Raw genomic sequence first — 14463 nt, 5'->3', positions numbered from 1 at the left:
CAACCTCGCTCACCTCACCTCTTTAGGTACCTCAGTGTGTTTTTTTTTATTATTTTTTTTTTTTTATTTAATGAATCCATGAATCAGCCACAGACAAAGATGATGGAATAACAACCTGAGAGAGGTTGGAGAAGGGTGAAGGAGGCGAGTAAAAGAACACGTCGCGATGGCGGCGGCAGTGGTGGTCGGGCAGGCAGGGACGAGGTGTCGATGCTAAATTGATGGAGCTCAAACAAGTGCGGCGAGAGCGGCCAGTAAGGCACTGAGTTCTCATTTGCGACGAGCAATAAGAGGTGTGCGCCTGTGTGGCTCTTACTGCTCCTTGTTGTCGGAAGATTAAGTCGTATAATATTATTTCTTCCTCCCCCGACGATACCATCATGTCGCTAAATTTAACATGTAGCCGGCGGGGAAAGCTCTTATCCAGACTTCCTCTACTTAAGACTTTATACTTGAGTTAAACGAAATGTACCAAGTCCTCTGACATAAAGTACCTCTGGAGTCACACACAATATGTTCGGTGACATTGGTTGACCTAAATAATAAATAATCTGTCCCAGAGTCATAAAAGCTTGACGGTTCTAAAATCCGGGTCTCCCGACCCCTGGGGGTCCATGAGCCGTAACTTGGGGGTCCGTAAAATCACTTGCAATCAATTGTTGTATCATTTAAAAAAAAAAAAAAAACACAAAAAAAGAAAACGTTTACTTAATTTCAAAATTATATTTATACCATTTACCGCGAACATGCCCGTAACTCAAAACACTATCCATCCATCCATCCATTTTCTGATCCGCTTTATCCTCATAAGGGTCACAGCGGGTACTGGAGCCTATCCCAGCCGTCTTTGGGCAGTAGGCAGGGGACACCCTGAACCGGTTGCCAGCCAATCGCAGGGCACACACAGACGAACAACCATCCGCGCTCACACTCACACCTAGGGACAACTTGGATTGCCATGCATGTTTTTGGAATGTGGGAGGAAACCGGAGTACCCGGAGAAAACCCACGCAGGCACGGGGAGAACATGAAAACTCCACATAGGAGGGCCGGAGCCGGGATCGAACCCATGACCTCCGCACTGTGAGGTCGACACGCTAACCAGGGCTCCATGCTTGGGGCGCCCAAGGTTTCTACAAGCGCCACTGCCTCGAAAAGCATGACAGTACTTGCACGCACCTGCGTAATTTCTCCGTAAACTTCTCCAGCTCCTCCTGGGCCCGCCGCAGTTCCGTTTCCAGGTACTGGCGGGTTGAGTCGAACTCAGTCTCCACCATCTCTAGCTTGTGCGTGGTGTACGACAGGCGCTTGCGGAGGTCCTCCTTGTGGTCGTGGAAAGAGCTGAGAGGGCAAAGCGTGAGCGGGAAGTTAAGAAGTTGTTCAATGAGCCGAGCAGAGAAGAGGAGGTGGAGTAAACAGGAAGGTGTGTTTTTGTTTGTGGATGGAGTGTAATTCAGTCTGGAAGTGAGAGCAGCGAGAGAGGTACCATGCAGGAGATGGATAGCCCGGGAATACTAATCAGGAACCATTCACAGGGAGGGAGCCGTGCTGAGAAACAAGCTCCCAGAGGTGCAGTGGTGATTTCCTGTACAACAAGCCTCCTGTTGAATTTCTTCTCGAATGGAAAATACTGTTGACTGACCTTATGCGAGTCAGAGACATCACCGCTTTCTGTTCATGCGGTACACTTGTACAATCAAATGACGATCCAGTAGGGGGTTCGTGTCACACATTCTGCTGTCACAAAAATAATAATAATAATAATAATCTGCATTTTATGAACTCTGTCAGAGAGTTTGTTATTTAACATGTTGAGTGCTGCGCTTGTGGTTTGTAGTTGTCGGCAACTGTACTGCATCATACTGAGAAATGTGTGCGGTATTTATGGTATGATTGAATTTCTTCTGTCGGACCACAGATAAGCACTTTATGCAATGCACTTCCCCGCAACAAAAGGAGGCTCGGGGAGCCGCAGACCTCTGCCAAAGCTTGAGGCCTTCCCACATTTTGACCCTTTGAGCAGCGCAGCATGCCGCCAACCAGCCCCATTTTGTGTACTGTATGTGCTGACGTGGCCCAAGGGGCGCAACGCCATGCCGCGGAGCTCGGCACTGTGACGTCTTGTCGGAGCCTCCAATAGGAGGGATGATGGTGGAGCGATTTCAGAGTGAAAACAGCTAGATAGATTTTGGCACAGCGGAAAACAGCACGGAGGAGAAAATGAAGGCGGTGCCCGAATGACTCAAGCTGGGAGATACGAGACAGATGACATACAGTGATGTGGTAAAAGAGAGACTCAAGGACGAGCCTAAACTCCCCCAGATCCTGTTGTGCCATTACAATTGGATGTCCTTCTTTTTGCTGATCTCTTTTTCACCCTTCTTGTGACATGAAGGCTTTCCGTTGAAATGGTGAGGCAATTACATATTGCCAACCTGTCGTCCACCAGCGGAAAAAAGCTACAGGCTATTTACGGTTTGGCTGATTGACAGCCAGCACCTTGCCAGTGTCATCCTTGTGTCGTCCTGCGCCCTACCCCCGCGTTGTGCACAGAACTAAATGCAGTGTGGACGAACCTTATAAACCATCGACCAAACATTTTTAATGTTTTTTTCTTTTTTTTTTTTTAACACTCGGAATCTAAGGGATCCGGATTAAATTGGACCTCATTTAGAATTAACCCAACAATTACAGTGGTACCTCTACTTACGAACGTCTCTTCATACGAATGTTCAAGTTATGAAACGCCTCAACAGGAAAATATTCTTACTAACTAGGAAAATATAAATATTATCTAGGCAGCAGGGGACAGGAAGAGATTGGAGCGACTAGTCAGGAAGGCTAGTTCTGTCCTGGGCTGCTCCCTCGACACTCTGGAGGAGGTGGGCAACAGCAGGATGCTAGCTAAGCTAAAAGCTATGTTGGACAGTCCCCCCCCCCCCCCCCAGCCAGCCCTGACAGCACTCGGTAGCTCCTTCAGTCAGAGACTGTTACACCCGCGTTGCAAGACGGAGAGATACCGCCGCTCGTTCCTACCGACTGCTGTCAGGCTGCTGAATAAAAAATGAATAAATAAATACATCATAAAATTATTTAAATGATATGACAACAAATGTGAATAGTACTGTGACTATTGTATTTATATTGCACTTAATTGAACTTATTGACCATATCCATATTTATATTTATATTGCACTTAGTTGAACTGTGTTTTCTTTTCTCTTCTTTCTACCCTCAATCTTGCTGCTGAAGGCTGTAAATTTCCCCAGTGTGGGACAAATAAAGGATATCTTATCTTTATCTTATTCCCTCTTGTTACATAAGAAATTTCAAGATACGAAAGGTTAAAATACAGTATGGGCTGCTACTCGCAGCTCAGAGTTTCCTGAACGCAACAAACTTATCGCTGCTCTGCCATTGGCTATTACCGAGCATCATCCTGGCCTCCCATTGGCTAAGAGGGACCTCTACCGTATGTGTCGGAGTGTGTAGATAGATACATATGTGTCTATGCAGCGTCATTCTCGGGCCATGAGGCATAGTTTTACATAAATGTGAATCACCCAGAAAAGGTGTTCACCAGTCAGGCGATCGCTCGCTATGCTGATGTTTGCCTTGGACCTTTTTGAAAGATTGTTAAAAGCAGACAAAAGCAAACATCTGTGAATCAGTTCTTTACTAAACGCCAGGCAAAAACCATGTCTGAGAGAGAACATGAACTAAAGAGGGCAAAAAACGATGAGGACAGTTAAAAGTTAAATGACCATTTTTATTCTTTATTCTTGGTTTTTTACACTATGCACAACTCTCATTTATTGTGCAATCATCTAATTTGTAACATGTATTTGTTACATATTTCGATGCATTTTTCTGCTTTAGAAAACATTGATGTCTGAATTTCGAGGGGGCTTGGAACGGATTAGGGCATTTACATGGAAAACGCGTCTCTACTTACAACATTTTTAGTGAAGAAATTTCTTCCAGAGCCAATTAATTTCATAAGTAGAGGTACCACTGTATTTTTATTGACATATAAATCTTGATTCAAATGTAAAAAATAGTGCTAAAAAAAACAAAAACTGATGGAAGGGCAAAAAAGTAACAAATAGCACGTCCACCAGCTTCCTCCCACATGATGTTTGAAAAGGAGTATGTCGAAACACCTGTTGTGAATTTTGCCATTCAGCTGCTTTGTGAGAGAGCAGCAAGTATTAATACAGAGAGCATTTGGACCCGTGCAAGAGTTGGTTTGGCGGCCGATCTGCAACGAAAGGCGAGGATGACAAATGGCTATGAAAGGATGCCACATTAGCTTGAAATGGCTTTTTAATGGCGGCGACTCCCCACAGTGAATTTGTTCCCATTCGTCCCAGTGAATGAAATGGATCCAAGCCCCCTCGCAGTCATGAGGAACACGTCGATTCGTCTTACCTTCTTTTTTGATGTTTGCAACCATTTCTCTGGCTTTTGAGGGCTGTTTTGCCAATGTATATCTTTTTCATAGCTTTGTGTCTGCCTCGGCTCACGTGCGTGACATAAGCTGCTGCTGCTGCTGTTGCTGCTGGCAAGAATGAACTCTAAACATAAAGCAAATCTCTTTTAAGTTTTGTCCGGGGAGGCAGACAGGAGTTGGCTATCTACGATGACCCTGGCGAGAGAGCAGAAAGGGGGAAACAAAACAAAAACAGCTTTTGAAGCAGCACACAGTTGGCAGAACATTTTGTTTGGTTGAGCAAAGACGATTTGTCTTTGTTGGAGTGCTTTCGGAAAAGCAGCGCTCTTAAAACAGAGCGTAGCAGCAGGTGCAAGTCAAGAGAGGTTGTGACTCTTTCCCTTTTGATTTACCATTTGAAAATAATCATGCTATTATCCAATATTCAAAAGCATTTCCCCAAAAAAAAAGAAAAAAGAAAAACAAGTCATGGAGTAAACGCATGCAATTTAGAATCTTAAAATCGTAAAAAGGGAACCAACTGGATGGATTACAAAAAGCAGTTATCATTTGTTCAAAGACTGAATATAGAAAGTAAAACTTAAAAATACGTCTTAATTTTTATTACATTATGGAGTAATAATAATAATTCTAAATATTAAAAGAAAGGAATTGAAGAATGTTGAGTTAACTGTGTGAGTGGGAAAAAAATCACAATTACATTAATTATTGGTAATAGTATGATGTATACAGTTGTTTCAATGAAGTGAAAATGAAAATGATGGAAATTTTTTTTTTAATTTCATGATTATTTTTTAGTGCTATCACAGGTTGTCGTATTGCAAGAAAAAAAAAGTTTTGCTTTTTGTGATATTTTGAGGGAAAAAAAAATCAGAAAAAAAATATTCATGGGGTCTTAAACACAGCACGTCCTATGACTGCTTTTAAAAATACAGAAAAATAACCGGTGACATTAAGTGAAGTTAAATGCCTCAAAAAAAAAGGACTGATTATATATCAAAACTTGTTGACAGGAAGTTAAACAAAAACTAACCTAAGCTAACCTCCTCAAATGAATTACAAGACAGAAAAGACATTTTTCTCCTTCAAGGCACCGCTTCATGAAAAGAGGCACGCTGCCTGCAGACATATTGAGCTATATTGACTGGCTGAGCGCAGAGGTCATTCCTCAGTACATCAGTGCGATGATGAATGCGTGTGCGTGCATATGTTAGCCTACCTTGAGCAAACCTGATAAATCTCCAACAGTTAACGTCAAAAGGGAAAAAATAAACCAACAACCAAAATGACCCTCAAGTAAACATTTCCCGTTGCGCGCCCCGCTTTACGCCGCTGCATTTTATAAACCCAGTGATTGGAAATTGTCCAATGGCCGAAGTTCTGACTCTGAGTGAAACAACTAGTTAATGACAAGGAAATCATTTACAAAAATCTCCACTAAAATGTCACCGCTAAGCAGAGGTGGCCAAAGTATTTCAATACCTAAGATGGGTATCAACCAAAAATATCTGCCAATAGTATGCGGAGTTCCCCTGTAGAAGAGGAAACATGTTTAGAATTCCCCACCCAAAAACTACAAAACTATTTTATTTTTATATTTTGTGAATGTTCGCAGAACCCATAGTTCATAAACAAGCAATGAAATTGTACCAAAAAAAGAGCACCGCGGACGATAGCGGTTAGTCGAAGGCAACAGCTAGCATGACCGCTACTTGGCTATTAGCTCTACTGACTGCCGTTCCAAAACCAGATTTCAAAAGCTGTTCCACCCCTAATGTGAATGTGAGCGTGTGAGTGCCCCCGCTTTCCGAGAGGCGAGTAAGATGACTGACAAGGCTGAATGTTGCTGACGTATGTAAACAAACATGCACATCAACGCCTCGTGTCCATTTTTTTGTCCTCATTGGGCGATAATTCAATAAAATAATCAGCGTGACAGGCCTACATAATCCCGCTCGCATCTCCTCCCATAAACTTTTTATCCTGTACTGTCCCGATCCCGTGATTAAAGGTAAAGTTGACTCCCATCCAGCGCCAAAAAATATCAGAGTGAGGGCGGGGGCCGAATGTGGCCCGCCGGCTGCCCGTTGCCCATCCATGATATAGAGTTTTAGCCTGGTGAAAAGCACTACATCTTGTCAGCTCGGTCTGCCCAAAAGCACAAATACAAACAGGCTTGGCCTGAGTCCCAACGCTTATCTTCTCTTGCAGAGTGGCGTCGTTGTGCCTGGACGACAAGTACATGTTCCGGCCTGACGCCTTTCCTTAATGGCACCGCAATGTATTTATTTATTTTTTTAAATCTTGCTCCGACAACGGCTGCGGAAAGAAAATGCTCTTAGACGTGGTTTTATGTCTGCGTGGGGATTTTTTTTTTTTTGGCAGTGTTACAGATGTGAGCAACTTTTTCTTGTAACCACACTTTTCTTGGCCGATTATTATTATTTTGAAATGGCCACATATTGCCTGACGATTCGGTCAGGCCCAAATACTAATAATTTAGCTTTTCAGAAACTTTCCAGCCAAAATAGCCTGCTGGGCATTTCTGCAAGTCATCCGCGTCTTCTCTTGAGCAGCAAAGTAAGCATATAAAGTCATAAATTCCAACCGGCGTCGCCTACAGCACTACTTTTATCGTCATTGCGCTTCAACGGCAAGCCGAAGTTTACACATTTTTCTGGGTTGTCGCTTTTCCTTAATGGCTCCGCGAATTATTATTTTTAATCTTCCTCCGACACCGGCTGTGGAAACAATGGCGGTTTCTGGAAGCGCTGCTCGTACGCTTGCTGTATGGCTTTTCTTATCAGCGTGGACCCGGAGGCAAAGCCGGCACGGCGACACAAATAGCTGCTGAATCGCAAAAAGAAGTGTGGCCGCACACACTAAACATACCCGCCCACAACTCCCCGCGGTGTGTACCATCTCCCGGGGGGACGGGCAGGGATAAACGACAGCTTGCTACCTCAGGTGCTGTTTGGCCAGGTAAACACGCCGAGGAACGAGTCTTAAGTCTTCTCCAAAGTCCTGATAGGATGCTGCGGCACAGTATGTAAATCAGCCTCACGCTCCTCTCCTCAATTATTGAGCACATTAAGACGACAAGTGTGCGCAGCAAGTACAAACACTTTACAAGTGAGACAAGCCGCACACATGGCGCGAGCTGCTTGTTTTTTTCCTGCACGATGTACCGTAATCTGATTCCGAGCTTGTAATACCTTCCGTAGCGACGAAACTGGAATCAAGCTCCTGCCTCCAGAGGCGGCGAGCGTACACACCTCTGTACCAAAGTAGAAGCACAGATGAAAGTACAAACTATGTCTTCTTTTGAACTAACAAAACTGACTGACTGAACTAAAAAAAAAAAAAAGCAGCGAATGATGTATACACCTTATCTGTACAGTGCATTTAAAAAGTCTACACACCCCTAGTTGAAATTCCAGGTTTTTGTAATCATTTCAAAACTTATCCCACCATTATTTTGACCTCTAATCCGTACAACTCAATTCATATATATAAAGATGGGAAGTAAAAACAACCAACAACCGAAACAATGCTGTTGCGCAAGTGTACACACCCGCTTATAACTGGGGTGTGGCAATAGACAGAATTAACCAATACCGTTCAAACACATTTAACAAGCGAGTCAGCACACAACTGCCACCATTCAAAGGGCCTCTGATTAACCCCTGCCAACATTTTGGATGTTCAAGGAGGCTTTTCCTGCCATTTTTGTTGTTGTTTTCGAGCAGAAAGCTGAAAGCATTGTGCTAAAACTGTCCGCTCTTTGGAACTGTTCAGAATTCCCTCCAACTAAACCACGGATGTCAAACTCAAGGCCCGGGGGCCAGATGTGGCCCACCACATCGTCTGATATGGCCCGCGAAAGCAAATCAAACATGTCAGCTTTGATGATGATTTCTAAAATCTGTTCCAAATTTCAACTTCTCATATGTAATAAATAAGAGAGATTTTGTAAGCATTTTCTTGTTGCCAAACCACTCATTACACTAACTTAAACAAAAGTGGAGTAAACCGTTATTCTTGACTTGTTTATATGGTTTCACAGTCATAACGGCTCTCCAAGAGAAACGGTAACTACAATGTGGCCCGCGACAAAAATGAGTTTGACACCCCTGACCTCGACTAAGGCCCCAAGCCCAGTTGAAGAAAAACAATGTCGCCACTATCATGTTTCATTTGCGGCATGTTTTCGGTGTGTCATGTCCCGTATTCGACAGCAGGTGGCAGGCGCTCACTCTGCCACCTGCACACCTGTTGTGCATTTGTTTGTGATTACACCTGCTATATGTAGGCGCTCCGGCTGTCAACTCATTGCCGGAGTATTGCTTGCCGTGCCACTGCTATTGCCCATGCTCGTATTTCGTATCTCGCACTCTATTGCTATTCGCGACCATTTCGTCATCCCAGTGGGATCCTCTTTAACGCGTAGTTATTCGAAGTAAATTGTCTTATCTTTTCCTTGCCGTTTTTTGCAAGCGCTTTCTTTTCCTCACGTTACATTAATTCCTGGTTCTCGTTTTGACCAGCGTTTTGTGTTTTCCTTTTGACGGTGTTTTTTCGTTTGTAATAAATATTATTTGATAGACAAGACCTTGTTCAGTGCCTGCTATTTCGGGGATCCACCTATTCTTGTTCGCTCCGTTGCGTACGAAGCAGCTCTCTCCTTCTGCCTAGTACGCAACGTGACACGGTGTTGATCTGTGTTGCGTTTGTGCCATATTAAGACCAAAAACTTCCAATTTGGATTTATTGGCCCCATACCATATTTTCCCATGTGGTTTTTGTTTTTACTTTAGTTACGTCCCATCATCGCCTGCCTCTGGACTAACTGAAATCGAGAATGAAAAAAATAAGAAGGGCCACTGGCTTCCATCTTCGATATACAACTTTGAGCCTTTGCACCGGCCGGAGGTTGATTTACTTGTAATGAGCTCTGGGAGGCGAGCAAGATGGGCTGCTCTGCCATGACCAAATGACCATTTAAACATTAATGGGGCTGCCGCGTTAGCCGTGGCCATTATGTCCACAGCTCACGTGGCCACAGGTGCCATGTCCACTGCAAGCAGTAAATCTCGATGTTGCGGCATTTGGTGCTTCCTGCAACCCAAAAAATGCCAGTGTTTTCCAACTTTTGACTGAAGGCATGTATTTTATTGTAGATGTAACCTGAGATTCGATTTTTGCCACCCTAGAAACATGGATGTCAATTGAATAGTTTTTTTTTGTTTGTTTGTTTTTTTTCGCTGAAAAAAACAAATAATTTGATCAAATGCTGATCAAACAACAACTCATCAAATTTTCAATCAAAATAGTTTTCTGCAGTAGCCCCCTACCCCCCAAATATTTGAAAGTTCTCAGCTCCTGAAACCACTTCCACTCAACATGAAAGCTGGTATGCACGTCTGTTGTAACCGGACCCACAAAACAAATCTATCCATCCATCCATCCACTGACATTTTGATTTGAAGCTACCATTTTAAGGTCAATTTTGGACATTTCCATGGATCCTTCAAAGACAATCTTGGCCTCGAAATTTTGTCTAAAAATTGGAAGCATGTCGGCAACGCAGCGGCGTGACACTAAACAGCAAAACATTTGACGGTTTGTTGAAAATCTGCGTTGGCAGAGGTTGGCTGCAAAGTCAGATGGCTAATAACTTGAATTTGGAAATTCGGGCCCCAAACTTCAACAAAATTAATTTTGGTGGGTATGTCGATTATGAGTAGACCCACATATGCACCAAAATACACAAAAAGACTACCACTTTGGTTTGAAGCGTCCAATTTAGTGATTTTTTTTTAAAATATAATTTTTTTTTTTTTTGCCACTTCCAACAATGATAATTCAAGCAAATTTGCCCTCTGGACTTTGTTTGATTGCTACCAAATTTGAACCACATCTACTGGGCAGTAGAATTGTATTGTCAAACATTCCAAACATATGTGGCATTGTGCCGAATTTTGATGACAAGCATATCACATCAAACTTTCAAGCTGAGTTTAGAAATTCAGCCCTTGAAACCAGTTTTACTTCGCAATCAAGTCTTTTTGTGGCCATGTCTATCAAGAGCAGACCCGCCAAAAGCCTCAAGAACCCACACTTGAAAAGTCTCTCAAGAAGTCTGCCATTTTTGTTGAATATGAAATTAGACATTCTAGAATTTTCAAATCACAGCAATTTCCCGGCATCCTTTAAAAGTAAATTTGTGCAATTTACCTGATGACTGTCAAATATGAATCGTGTATAGGCAAAGCTAAATCGCAATAAATTGGAGATTCTGCCATGCGGATGGAGATTGATGACTCGCCCTACAGCGCAAATGTTTAATACCTCGACTCGATATAGTCTTTAAGTGTGATGAAAATCCCTCCTGAGAGTTAAACACATAAGTACACAGGTAATAACGGCGCTCCCAATTTCCTTCAGAGATCTCCGTACGGCACACTTCTCGACGTTCGCATGCCCCCAATAGGCTCGGGGTTGCTGTAAAGGACCCGTTCATTGCCTTTTGCGGCTGAAATCCCGCTTGCAATTCCAAAAGATTACATTTCCGAGCGCTGAACACGCCGTCATCTCGCAAACAAGTTGTTTAGACACCACAAATGGACCTCTCCCTCTCCCGGCTCCCCTTCACAGTCCAAACTTGTATGTTTGCTCTGATGCAACACTGCAGCAACACCAAAGTCCCCGGTGAGTTCACCGCAAAAACGGCGACCACGATAAAGGAGGCTCGGCGGATTCCGCCGCTCGTGAAATAATGAATACGATTCGCAGCCTACAGCCGACGGCTGCGAGTGATCTTTGGTTTCAATTTGCATATCAAACGAAGCGTAACTTTCAACAGGCTACTCTTGAAACATGCATGATGCTCATTATCTAAGAATCTCTACAGAGGCCCGACATGTTATACTTTGTTTAACTTGGCTGTTGTATCCATGTTTGCGGGGCCACCGGCAGCTCATGGTGTTTGAATTCGCTTTCAGTCGTGTCACTGCTCTGCACTTTACCAACACAAAAAGCTCCTGGGAATAAATTAACAGATAATGAAGAGCCTCCCCTGCTGACTCATAAAACTCCCTCCACCCCTTCATATATCCGTGAGCCCTTAAACAGCACATCGGGAAAGAGCGGCGCACTTTTGATTTGCGCTGATGGGAAACGAGAGGGCGCGTAACGAGCTTAGGAGGAGAGCGGCGAACGCTGAGTCAATTTGGAGCATTTGATCAAAACGTATTGGGAGCCGCTGTGGGGAGGGGGAAGCTTCCCTTGCACGTTCATTTTTCTTTAGGAATCATTTGGGGTTCACCAATAAACGGCTAATACGCTTGCTTGTTTTCATTGCATTTTGTTTGTTAAGGAGAATTTCAACCAAAAAAAAAAAAAAAAAACAACCCTCGGAAAAAAAACTGTGGAGGCTAAGGCCAGGATTCTCAAATGGTGGTTCAACATGTAATTGTGGTGTGGTACGTTAACTGCAATGCTCCACTAGTTGGATCAAATTTTTAGGGCAAGCGTCGGTGTTTGAAACATCGGGGTAAATTTGACCCGTTGATGTCTGGAAGTTTTGGCCTGTATGAGCAGTTGGCGCATATTTTTCAACTGAAACTTGTCAGCAACTGACTCAAGAGGGTTCCGCGTTGTACTCTTTAATTTAAGGGTGTTTTTTTGGACCAAGTGATGTCACATAAAAACATCCATCCATCCATTTTCTGATCCGCTTTATCCTCACAAGGGTCACAGGGCGTGCTGGAGCCTATCCCAGCTGTTTTTGGGCAGTAGACAGGGGACACCCTGAACCGGTTGCCAGCCAATCGCAGGGCACACATAGACAAACAACTATCCGCGCTCACATTCACACCGAAGGACAATTTAGAGTGTTCCATTAACCTGCCACACATTTTTGGAATGTGGGAGGAAACCGGAGTACCCGAAGAAAACCCACGCAGGCCCGGGGGAGACAATGCAAACTCCACAGAGCAAGGCCGGAGCCGGGATCGAACCCTGCACCTCTGCACTGTGAGGCTGACGCGCTAACCAGTCGACCACCAAAAACTCGGGTTGATTTGGCCATTCCAATACGCTCCACATTTTGACAGACTGAAATCTTGTCACATTGCACATTTTTTTGTCAACAAACTAAAATGTAAAAAGCTTTGCAGTTGATTAAACAGTCGTGCCTTGACTTAGGAGCATGATTTAGTTTGGGGAATTTTTTTCCTTACGTTTTCACTCGGGGTGTTCCCATTCTGGGTTTTATGCTGACTATTCCAATTTCCGATCATCCATGAGGGCGCTCAGCCAACACCGATTCTGATTTCAATCACATGGATTAGCTGCACATGTTTCAATTTTCGAGTTGCTCACTAATGATTATTTCAAGACTCAATTAATTTGACAATGATTATTTTTCAATTCTTTGACGTCTCAGACTGAAAAATAACATTCTATCCAAATGTCCGTCTTTTTTATTCTCCAAAAACAGGACATCATTTCAAGTCAAAAGTCACGCAAATCCGCATACACGATTCTGCTTGTGTGTTGTGCTTTGAAATGCTGTGGCCTCAAGAGTGCCTTATAGCTCTCCTCTAGCGCTCTCGCTCTCTCTCGCCCCTGCAGGGCTCGGCTGAGGAGGGCTCACCTAACCAGTGAGAGCTCAGCAGATGCTGCATACATTCGCAAACACTCCAGGCTTTCTTCATAGTGCCGTCGTTTGCAATTTTTACTTTCTTGGGAGCCATACTGAGAGCTAATTTACAGCAAAATTTACAGCCCCCCTCCCCATCCACACCCAACGATCTGAAAAACGTGACATGCAGAGCGAGTGATGTTTCCCATAGTTCGTGACCCCAAGAGATACTTGAAAACAATATACTGCATGCACATTTATATGGTCATAAGTGGCTCTCTAATGGCAAGCATACGCAATGTGGCCTTTATATCGTCACGTCTTGTTCTGCTGGCCGAGTGATATTGTGTTTTTGTTTGCCGAGTCCCACCGGCAGTCACAACTCATGTTGCAACTATCAAGTGCACCCGAGCGAAAGTGTTACATGTACAGTCTCACGACAGGCATCCTGCTGTGTTCGCCTTCTGGCCGTCTGTCTCTCTTCTTTTTTTTTTTTCATCATCACAGCACATACTGACAATCTGGAAGTCCGCCATGTGTTGCAGCGTAGGACGCCGCCGGAGGGAGTTTTGGGCAAAATAGTGTCCATGCAGATTGGAACATCACGCAATGGGCCTCTGGGGCGCGGTAGACTGTCTGCTCTTGTGAAATGGGGGAGATTGATCTGCAATTGCCCCGCCCCCCAAGTGGGTGAAACGGTGTGATTTGCAGGCTCGTTCAACACTCAAGGGGAGTGAAAAATGGATGAATTAATCAGATGTAAAATACAGTGGGGCAATCCGTTTTGTGACTCAAGTCGAACTTTGATGTTTGAGATCAATTTTGTTTCTGTGGAAATTACGGCAGACGCTTCGGGGTTTGCGGCGATGGTTGCTAAATATCTCCGAAGTTGTGCCCCACTTCCTCCAACAACGTGCCCCACTTCCTCCGGCGTGTTCATAAGACACTGCGAGGTCCATCGAAGCAGCACCGAGGAGGCTTATGCTGTCGGCGGTAATTGGCGGCGGTGGTAAACTGCCGCCGGCTCGCACAGCATCTGCGTGTGGATGTTAAATGCCAAGGTTGGAGGCAGGCGACAGACGAACCAACTGTGCCGTGATCTGTCCCAATGGCTGATGGTGTGATTTTAATTGAATCGGCGTTTTTCGAGACTTGGTTTAGTTGCTTGGTAACTCCATGAAATGGGTGGAAACGCTTTAAGTATGGAACGCGGGTGGTGGCTTTGCAGACTGTTTGAGGCACGATCTTTTCGTTGCTGGTGGTTTCTGGTAATTTGGTCAGGAATGTGATGATCGCTGATCCCCTTGGTTTAGGTGCGGATAGAGAGGCTGTCAGATGGGTAGCAGTCACTTTTGTTTATCCG

General features: G+C 44.1%; 1 protein-coding gene across 3 annotated transcripts in view; it reads right to left on the bottom strand.

Moving 5' to 3' along the window:
• begain (brain-enriched guanylate kinase-associated) overlaps positions 1 to 14463 on the bottom strand; it is a 37148-nt gene that overhangs the window by 19234 nt on the left and 3451 nt on the right. Inside the window, exons 2-3 of one of the 3 annotated variants that reach the window (XM_019888383.1) lie at positions 4432 to 4648; positions 1180 to 1341 (exon numbers count right to left, since the gene is read on the bottom strand). In XM_019888383.1, coding sequence (XP_019743942.1) covers positions 1180 to 1341; positions 4432 to 4502 — 233 coding nt within the window. In that variant the 5' untranslated portion in view covers positions 4503 to 4648. The remainder of the gene's footprint in view (positions 1 to 1179; positions 1342 to 4431; positions 4649 to 14463) is intronic. The other 2 variants (XM_019888384.1, XM_019888385.1) reach the window with 2 other exon arrangements.

This window comes from Hippocampus comes, unplaced genomic scaffold (genome assembly GCF_001891065.2).
Source record: "Hippocampus comes isolate QL1 unplaced genomic scaffold, H_comes_QL1_v1.1 scaffold112, whole genome shotgun sequence".
In the NCBI taxonomy this organism is placed as follows: domain Eukaryota; kingdom Metazoa; phylum Chordata; class Actinopteri; order Syngnathiformes; family Syngnathidae; genus Hippocampus; species Hippocampus comes.
This window is presented reverse-complemented; position numbering and strand designations above follow the sequence as displayed.